Source organism: Thalia democratica, chromosome 2 (assembly GCF_965202585.1).
Source record: "Thalia democratica chromosome 2, ktThaDemo2.hap1.1, whole genome shotgun sequence".
NCBI classification, from domain to species: domain Eukaryota; kingdom Metazoa; phylum Chordata; class Thaliacea; order Salpida; family Salpidae; genus Thalia; species Thalia democratica.
In genome coordinates, this window is record NC_139166.1 from 77723563 (window position 1) to 77734724 (window position 11162).

General features: G+C 26.0%; 1 protein-coding gene across 1 annotated transcript; it reads right to left on the reverse strand.

Moving 5' to 3' along the window:
• Positions 1 to 7457: 7457 nt before the first annotated feature.
• LOC145850028 (DNA-directed RNA polymerases I, II, and III subunit RPABC5-like) lies at positions 7458 to 8756 on the reverse strand. Its single transcript, XM_082955172.1, has 2 exons — positions 8662 to 8756; positions 7458 to 7572 (listed from the first exon to the last, which is right to left on the reverse strand). Exons 1-2 carry the CDS (start codon positions 8754 to 8756, stop codon positions 7458 to 7460), a joined length of 210 nt encoding a protein of 69 aa, XP_082811298.1.
• Positions 8757 to 11162: the final 2406 nt, after the last annotated feature.

Genomic DNA, 11162 nt, shown 5'->3' on the forward strand with positions numbered 1-11162 from the left:
ATTAGCCTACAATAATTTTACAATGGAAAATAGTGAAAAACTAAAAGCTAGTGTTGAAGTATTAAAATAAACTAAGTATATTCTAATTGCTAATATATATTGAATTAAGATAAAACAAAAACAGTTGTATTAATAGTTTAAAACTCCTTATATTATAATAAACTTTTGAACAATAATAAATCAAGTTAGAAAATAAAATTGTGTTTAAGAAACTTTTAAATGAAAAAGCAGAAATCATTTCAAATATAAACCTCAAATTTATACTCTTTCAAAACCAAAAAAAAATCTTTTTAGAAATAAAAACTTAATGGTTGTCAAAATATTACAATCAGGTAATAGTTTTATAGTGATATAAGTTGTATACATATAAAAATGGTAATAACAAAAACCTGTCAAATAAAGGTCTTTCAAACAAATAAATTAATCACTATGCTATAAAAACTTTTAGTTTAATGTAAAACAACGAATATCAACTACAAAATTAACCAAGTCAAAATAAAATTATTAAAATCTTTAAAACATAAACCATTTAATAAATATAGTAGACTTCCGCTTGAGTTCGCACTTTTAAAAAAATCAAAAAGTGCAAACTCAAAAAATTATTACCATATTTTTTTTTACAATATAACAAATTTCAATATGTTAAATGCAATGATGTTATGAATAAATTGAAATCCACTAAAACATAAAACAAACTTTCATTAAAAAAAGATCTATATAAGCTATTAAATATTATATATATTTTGTTTTATTAATATTTAGTTAGTAATAGACTTAACTTTAGTTAAATTTAATAAAATATGAATTTGCACTTTTTTTTGGGTAAAAAGTGCGAACTCAAGAGGAAGTCTACCGTAAATAATATTTATTAGGCATTATGCAAACCTGTTGTAGAATTAATAGCTTAATAAAGTTGTTATTGTAAAAAGACTACTTAAATACAATACAAACTAGGTGAAATAAGAAATACTTCAAAAGATCAAATAAAATTAAAAACTTTCATAAAATAATGTCTGCTACTGAAGTCTAATATAATGTGGAGGATGAGGAATATGACTGCTTGCAAGTTTTTCTAATCTGATTCTTAATTAGTAAAATAGAGCCTTAAGTCACCTCCTTTATAAATATCTAGATTAGACCTTTTGCTCAAGATGTTGATAACTGAACTGAAAGCTTTCTCAACAACATAGCTAGAAGGAAAAGCTATAAACAACAGTCTAAAGTCCTCTAAAATAATTGGATACTTTTGCCTTAGTTTTTGTTGATTCCAAAAGCTTTCATATCGTTCTTAGGAAGAATTTACTTTAAGTTCAAGGTCAGTTTGTAAGTCTGAGAAGGTTTCCTGTAAGTCGTTTACTTCAAAAGTATTTGCCTCGAAGGGATCCATACTTTTATCTATATGATAGCTTTTTTGTGTCAAATGTAAATTTTACTACTTAGTATGTTAAAATTGTTAAAAATTCTAGATTTTTTTCTAGTTTTTTTTGCTTAAATTGTCAAATTCTAGGTTTTTCCAGGTTTCTAGGTAAATTGGCAACCCTGTATAGTTTTATTTCTTAGTCTAACTTAGTGACTTTTCAAAAAGCAACTGGAAATATCATGAGGTGATAGATAGTAATGAATAATATAGATTTTTACAAACCATTTATAACCCCAAATAACATATATGTCAGGTTATAAAATAGTGAGAGGGATTCCAATCGTTTATGATATATGTAATTGTTAAATATGAAAATATATAAATGAAAATATAGTATTTACTTGAAAGTAGGAGTCATAAGCACTAGATTTTTTTTCTTTTGTTTTCATAAATAAAATAAACTTTTTTGTTTAAGTTTTACCTCAGGGTCAAATAATTAATAGCAAGCTAAAAATAGTAAAATAGCAAGAAAAAAAGTAAAAATCTTATGACAAACCAAAATTTTAAAATCGCCCCCTTTTCGCCCCCTTACTAGTTATCGCCCACCCTTTCGCCCCCTTACTAATTATCGCCCCCCAAAATACTAAAATCGCCCCCAGGGGGGCGATATCGCCCACTTTGGGAAACCCTGCTCTAAATACTTATTCTGTCCGTCAAGCTTCTCAACTGTGAAATTCCGGAAATTTTTAACGCTTTTTTTTATACCTTTGTATTTAACCCAACATACCCGAACATATCAAAATCCAATCAAACATTAAACTATTAACAATAAAAATTTAAAGTAAGATAAAAAATAAGCTTAATTATTTTTTCCAATTCAGCAGATGTGCAAACCAGACCGACTTTTAGGCATTTACTAGTCCTGTGAACTGCTTAAATTCTCAGTCGTGTAAATTTTCAGTCGCGCAACTGTGCAAACACGTTGCAGCGCGTTGTGGTCAACCATGCAGTCTGAAGTTGTTCATGATTAAACTACAGAACGCTAATAAATCGTTAGATTGGTTTGATGTTCGTGAAGGTTTCTTTGTTAATTATGAAGCAGAACAATTATACTGATTAAAAAATGTTTAATAAACAAAGTTTACATGAAAATGTTTGCTTTTTTGTATTGTTAAAAGTTTTGTTTGTGTTTTTTGAGACAAAACACTTTCGAAAGTTGCCTTTTTAATTTTTGTAATACTTGACTAAACAACGCATTTCAGTTTTTAATGTAAAAGACAGTTTTTATTCAATTTACAATTTTTAGTAGGTCTTTATAACTTAACAAAGTTCTTTTAAAAATGTATTTTGCATTTTATTTCTTTATTCATTTTTTGTTACGTCTGTCGAGCTAACTGCGACGGAACGATTTCAGTCGTACTAGAAGTGTCGCGATGACAAGTGAACGCAAGGTCACAGCATACGTCTTTTAAATGACCGTTTCACCTAAAACGTGCAAATTTTCCTGTTTTATTCTTTTACTTAGCTAAAATATTGTTAATTCGGGTAAGAGTCAGATTGGCAAGAGGGGACTAAATTCCACGAAGACAATTTTGCACGAACAGACAATTTTTCACGGAGACATTTTTCGACGGGTTGATTTTTTTTGTTTTTTATCTTTTTAATATTTTTATTAGTCTTATTTTTATTTTTTTTATTTAAGTTTTTTTTTTTACTATCACTGTTACCCCTAACCCTAAACCTCGGTCGGTATTTTTTTTTTCTTTTTAGTTAATTAATTTTTATTAATTCATTTTTCTAGTTTTTTAAGTAACAAATTATATTAGGTACTTTTTTCTATTTTTACTAACACTATTACACCTTAACCCTTACCCTCAGTGAGTAACTTACTTTTTTTTTTGTTTTTTATTACTTTATCATTTAGTTTTTTTTTTTCTGTTTTATCTTTATCTCGTGCCAAAATGACCCTGCGTGCGAAATTGACCCTTGTTTCAAAAATATCTTCGTGCAATTTTCTTCTCTCATGCAATTTTGTCTTCGTGCAATTATGGCCCCTTCCTAAATTTTCAGCTGTTAAAAGATTTTTTTGATGTCAAGTTTATAGTGCTGTGTTTGAATAGTTTATCTTCAATTTTATGATTAATACGTTCACTTCAAAACCTTAACAGTACTAAACATTAAAATCAGTTGCTTAACAATTTATTCAACTATCATATCGCTATGTGAAAAGCTATAAAAAGCTATATGTTTACTAATACTGACGTCAAAAACTATTTTACCATTACTGACGTCGAAAACTAGTTTACCAATACTGACGTCAATAACTAGTTTACTGGTACTAACATCGATAAATAAATTAATTAACTAGTTTTGGAGTTTATCAAAAAGAAAATAATCAAAATAATTAAACTAAATTTCAAATTCAACATTTATGTAACATCGGTTAGTTTTTTTTATTATTTAAGTTTAAGAAAACTCAAGAATAAAACATTATTTTAACTTATGTTTTTGTAATGAACATAGCTTTAGTCTGTTTATCTAAAAACTAAAAAGTAAAGTGGAAAGTTGTTTAAAACTTTAAAAAGTATTTGATTAGTTTTTAATTGTTGATAAATAGTCATCAAGCCAGTCAAAACTATTACAACTTATTACATGAATAGTGAGTTATTTAAATGAAGCGATAGCCGAAGCTAAAAGTTTTTCAAGAAAATCTCAAACATGTAAAACGTTATATTAATGTTTTTTTTGGTCTTCTAATGATAGTAATGTCATCAAAACTCATTAAGAGCTAAAAAAGTATATGAAAGTTAAAGTTTAGTCTACTATAAAAAATTTAAAGCTTAAAATCGAGAAATAAGCAATTATACTTGGAGTACTATAAGCCATTTTAAATTATTCCTAGCTAAGTTTATGTACTTTTTAAAACAATAAAATTAAAAAGATGTTGTGTACCTTTAAAACCTTTTTTTATTTCTATACACCAGGTCCGCTGACCAAAATATGATCCAACTATTCGTAAATTCCGAGACATTTCGACTTAAATAACGTCACAAAGTTCATTAATGTAAAACATTGGTTATTGAAATTTATTTTTTATTTGTACTAGTAAGTTATTAATACATTTGTTTTAGATCAGGGGTCAGCAGAGTTCGATAGTCGCGAGAAAATTTTCATAAACAAAACACTGCTCTGCATAAGTAGTAGTTTTAGTATTTCTAAATGCTTAGTGAAAGTTTCACACTCACCGTTAATTCCAACTAAAGCTTTTTTTACTCCTTACTTCAAATCTGAGAACATTTAGTGTAAGTTTAAAATATTTTCAATTTGCGGGCTTGAAGGTCGCGGTTTGCCGACCCGTGTGTAAAAATATGATTTAATTTAAACGATGTTACACTGGGTATTCTGAAGTCTAGATTTTTTTTTACTTACACTTGATATTCTAGAGTTTAGAGTTTTTGAAACTTCAACTATATAGTATGAAATTTGTAGTTTTCGAAATTTACACTGGAAAATTTAGAGTTTGTAACGAACAAATGCAAACTTTTTATTTGACAGGTACTTTCGTTTGATTAAAAACATTTTCAAGTGAAAAACGTCTGAAAATGTATGCAATTTAAAGTAATAAACTTATAAGCTAAATAAGACAAAGTTTAACATTAAACTTTTTGGGCTAAATAAAATATATAAAACATTTATCCTTTATTAAAACAAATAATTACATAGATACAAATAAATTTCAAAACTAAGACTTTAAACTAACAACTCGAAAATGCATACAAATAAATAAGCAAAAAATCATGTACACAAATACTCTTTTCACAATAATCTTAAAATACCAAGAACAAAAATATTAAACCTTAATATACTGTTTTATTAAAGTTAATTTTTGCATTTAATCTTTTTGTTTATAACATTTCTTTGTAGTCTAAATCTATGAATTTATGTTTAAAAAAAAAAATATCTTGTAAGTCCTATCCATTTTTAATACCAGCATGGTAGTTCTCAAAGTAATGTTTAAATAAGGCAGATTCTTCTCCTTTACCAACTGAGCTAAAATTTCTTATAATTTTTCCAATTATTTGTACATGCATTTCATTTTATATTAAAACTATTTTTAGTCTGGCATACATAGCTCTCTTTGCATTTTGAACATTGAGCAGAATATATTGCATAAAATTTACAGTTTAATTTTCATTTTGTGTCTACTATTTTGTTTTCATCTGTTTTTATGATGATCGTTAACTTAATACTTTTTTGCAATAACTAAAAACTGTTGAAACTTTAAATCCAGTTATTTTCCTATAATTAAACCTAACTAAGATTTTATTTTATTCTACAGAACGCTCCTTTGCCTTTAATTTAAAAAAAATCCATTAGATTGAGGTTTAAATTTTTGAGTGGGCCCCCTAAAAAATAATATTTTTTTTGGAGTTAACCGATGTTTTTGCCAGAAAACATAACTATTTTTTTATTATTCTTACTTTGCTGTGTTCTCAAGGGTCTTTGTTAGCTTTAAATGTGTTAAGCAACTAACCCATACTTCTTGGTTTAGTGAAAGATGTTTTTGTAAGTGGGCACAGTTTTTTATTTCTGAATCTTAATATCAAAAAAACATTCAGCATAAGCCTGCAGATAACAAAATGATCCGTTTCTAGACGTATAACATGTAATAAATACAGATAATAAAATAAGCCTCTTAAGACTAAAGTTTTATAAAGGAGACTGCGAAAAATGCAACTTTTTTAAATGGTTGATCATACCATCTACAAATTGTTTGAAAAGTATATAACAGGAAAAGCCAAACGCCTCAAATTATTAAATGAAAACAAATCCTAAAATAGTAAAAAGCTATTCTAAAAAAGTTATTGGGAGTATAACTCCAATTAGATTTCAAACAAACTTAAAAATCTCATAATATTTATTACTTATCACAATTTAAAACTTAATTAAAAATCACAAAAGAAGAAAAGAAACTGTTTGCAAAGTTCGAACAGTAGGGTGATAATCGCCCCTGAACTATAAAATTTTTACTGGGCAGGTATCGTGATCATTATAAACGATGATTACAAAAATGGCTGGAGGGGTGATCCCTTTTCCCAATTTCAACTTGCTCAGTTATATTTTATTATCTATATTGCTAAGCTTTATTGCTATAAAACGCTTTATTAGGTGATGAATTTTAATACTCAAGTGTTTAAGCTTGTCTAAGATAACGTAAAGAAATTAAGCATTCATATAATTTATCCAGAATTTTTGATTAGTATTTTTATACATTTTTTTAAATCCTATTAATGGAAATAACATGATCTTTCTTTTTTTTAAAAAACATTTTTTAATTAACGCAATTATAATTTGTAAAATTTCAAATCTTTATATAGACGTGAAAATAAATAGTCAAAGTATAATTTCTATTAAATTTAAAAATAAAAATTATTCACATGCATTTATTTATTTTCCACAAGTAAATATGCACTTTAAATTTAAAGAAAAAAAGTTTTTATTTTTTTATGTATGTGTTATACTTTATAAAACTTACTTTTATGAAACCAACAGTTTATAGCTGTAATAATCAGTTTACAATTGATATTTAATTTTTTAGCTCTTTAAACCTCAATCTTTCTAATTTATAGAATACTTATGCATATTCAGATAAATCTGAACACTTTCATTTAAGTTAACAATAAAGCTTAGTTTTTCCAGTTATAATTAACTTTATGATAAAAAAAATCCTAAAATCAACAAAACACATTTTAAAACATATTTTTTTTAAGTAGTTCTACCATTATAGTATTTCCAAGTACATTTCTTAAAAAAGATTATATTAAAACAAAAAAAAAACTATTTAGTTCAGTTATTGCAATAGTTAATTTATTTATAGTTAGACAAAACCAATTTTCAAACTTTGGAGGCTTTATTTAAATTTAGTATAAAAACAAACTTTAATCAAGCTTTCAACTAATTAAGTGCATAACATAAACCATATTAAACTTTGTTAACTTTATAATGAAAACAAAGATGTAATCAAAAGTCTTTACATAAAATAAACTTTAAAAAAACTTTCAAATAAAAAATTCATGTCCACACTAGAATTAGCTAATTAATTATTTTTCTCCAACGGAGCATAGTTAAGGAGCTTTTCTATGAGATCGACATGGGATAGAAGCATTCTTCTGCAGCAGTATCTTCTCAATTTTAACTCATCCAATGCTTGTCTGTTTATATTAGATATAAAAATATTTGAGTTTAATATAGAAAACTAAAACTTTACAGGTAAATAGTAAAGAAAAATTACTTAATAAAATAGAAAAATAATTTAAGCCAAGTAGCTTAGAGCAGGGTTTCCCAAAGTGGGCAGTACCGCCCCCTGGGAGCAGTTTTAGTAAGTTGGGGAGGCAATAATGAGTAAAGGGGCGAAAGAGGGGGGGGACAATTTAAAATGAATAACCTTACACTAGATATTCCTGAGTTGCACATGAAGAGCAAAAACAAAAAGGCAAAGGTGTATTTATTAGTAATATTGAAACTTACACTAGATTTTCTGGAGTTGAAGATGAAGAGCAAAAAAATAAAAGTCATAGATGTTTTAAATGGTAGTCTTGTTGGAGGGGAAATAGCCTTTTTAGTTTGGTCAAAAAGAGCAATTTGAAAAAAAAGTTTTGGAAAACCTGTTTTAGAACACGGCTTTCTAAACCTTTGTTCAGATTGCCACCTTTAAAGAAATTAAAAAAGCTATGGCCCCTTAAACAAGATTACTCGAAAAACTTTATATTTTGCAGCTCATCAACAATTCCAGAATATCTAGTGTAAGTTTTGAATTATAACCTCATGGACCCCATGTGATTCCTTAACTGCACATGGCTTGCTAAGTATCTGTCATAGTCCATTTTGGAAACCTTAATTTAAAGTTAGTAAATCTGTATTTAACTAGTAATTTTAAAATGATATTGTTTTTTTAAGTGTTTAGCTTTGTTAACAACCAAAAGTTGCAACCAAAATTTTATATTATAAATATTTTCATCAGTTTGCACACAGCACACAAAATAACTGAAAAAGCAGTTCATAACAATTTTAGAAAACATTAAAACTGTACCAACAAACTTTGAGGAAAAGTAGTTAAATGTATGATGTAGTATGATGTAAAGAAAATATAGACTATAGCTAATATGTTTTAGGCTATTTATATAAAATTATAACTTATCCAACATGTTTGCAATGAAAGAATTTTGCTTTGTAATCACTAAGCTTTGTACAAACTTTTTAACTATTCACTTAAAAATTACATATTTAACAAATAAACAAACCCTTCTGGAACATTCTGTGTCAAAAGTTCGAGGTATTTGTCCCACAAATTACCAACAACTTTTCCGCAAGTGAAGCATCTGACTGGTATGATCATTTTGATTACTTAAGTTTCTGTAGGAATTACTTTGTGTTGTGGTTTACAGTTCACAAAAATGTATTGAAAAATATAAAGTAATTAGAAAAAACAGCATTTGAGTTTAATTTCTAATACTTTTTAAAAACTTAAAAGGTTGTAAAGTTTAGGTTGTAAAGGTTTTTTTATTTACAAAGAAAAAATTCACAAGGATTCAATCAACCAAAACAAGATGCAAATATATTCTTTAAAATCATTGAAAAGTACTAAGCTAACATTTTTAATTTTTTCAATGGCTAACAATAAGAAAAAAGTGTGTGTAAACTTTGATAAAATTATAAAATTTAAATACATTATATTTTGTTTAAATCGTACTATACTATACTAATAAATTTTTACAATTTTCAAGTACTATTACTAATCAGTGTTTTTAGTGTGTTTGATTTTGATTAAACAAACATCGCAAAATGTTTTTAGTATTATACATTTAGCTCCACAATACATATCAGCCACTCTAAGCCAGCCTGAGTGACCAAAAAAATCTAGTTTCATCAAGATAGCCTGAGATTGTAATACAACTGAAAAACAATTTGTTAAAAGTAAAGATTTGAAAATAATGTTGCTGACAATTAAAATAGTTTACATAAAATGTCTAAATTATAGGACTAACAATTTCATTAATTATTTATATTTTATAATATAACTCATAATAATAAAAAAAGTTAAAGTCATAAAAACTATTCTAAGACTTTTAAAAAGATCAAAAATAGCCTAGATATTTAAAATAAAAACTAAAACAGACTTGAGATTATGCAATCCTAAAAATATTACAAATAATGAAAGTCTAGTTTTGTTTATCATCAACATTTATGAAAAAAACATGTTTAGATTTAAAAAAATATTTACTGTTTTTTTCATAGAAACAGATTTAAAAAGCATAAATCAAAGAAAATACAAACTACTTTGAAGTATCTGCCATGTATTAACAATAGTGTTATTAATTAAAAACTAAACACTTTCCAGATTTTAAATAACCTTATTTAGTCTCAGAAGACCAAACATGGATTTGTATTTGAAACTGTAAATTATAGTATAGTTGTAATGTATTAGTGATGTTACTTTAAAAACTTTTATTAAGCTTTAATAAACAGGGTTGCAATGGATTTTGGAAAATTTCCACTAGTTTTTAAAATTTCCTTCAGGTTTTAAAAAGCACACGTTTTTGGGTCTATTTTTAAATTAAGTTAAGTTTAAGGTACAAATATGTGTTAAATAATGTAAGAACATTGAAAAGATGTTGTAAAACTACTTTAAATGTGTTTTTAAATAAAAAAAATTGATGTTGACAAAAAATTTTATCTAAATGATAGATTTTTAGTGTCAGTAAAAATTCTGCTACTTAAAATGTAAATGTTGCTTTAAATTCCAAGTGTTTTAGTGACATTTGTTCAGAATTTCTGGTTTTTCAAAAATTCCAGGCTGTATTAAGCGTTTATTTTTAGTTATTGACTAACGTATTAGTAAGCTTCAACTTACAACTTTTTTAAGCAAAGTAAGTCAAAAAAAAAAAGTTATACAGTATTAATGTATAATTTTTTTAGAATTATCTTAATGTTTGGCTTTAAAGACATATTATCAAACCTGTTGAATAGGTTATTTATAGTCATAAAAAAATTTTTAGTAACATTAACTGCTACTTTAATGTTATATTTTACTTTATAATTTCTTAAAAAACTACTGAGAAATAAAAATATCTAGCTTGATTCAACACTAATGTCATAAAAATTAGTGATTACTTCTAAATGGCTTAAATAACTATTAAACAGCCTTATAAATAATAAACAACTAGTTCAAGTAATTTTTCAGCTATCTTTAAAAATTTAACCCTAAAAAGTTTTATTAAATTTATAAAATGCAATTATACCTTAAACTATCCTAAATAATATAACAAATACAATTGTCTTATGAAAATTAGAGTACTGTGTAAGGTTTTGTCTATGTATTTAACTTCTAAAACAGTCAATTTGTCTTTAATATTATTGTGCAGCTTTTAAAAAAGCCCATTTTGTTTGTTTCAGGTTTTACCAAGGCTTTAAAAGTGTTTAATACTCATACTAATAAATCAAGCTGTAAGAATTATCAACAAACTCAATTACTTTACAGCAGACTTACCATAAGTTCAACAATAAGTGATTTCTGAATACTGAGTAAAATTTTATTAGTTCAAGTTTGAATGTTATGCTCAAGCAAACTTTGGCGATTCCTTATAGAAAATCTAACAACTTTGTTTTTCAGGTAGCGTATTAACAATTAAAACTTTAGACTTTTTAAACATAAATTTCGTATCTTAAGCTTATCTTTTGCTATTTTACGAGCTTAAAGGCGTAGCATTTTGAAATTAACTTATTTTTAATTTTGTAGATTTCG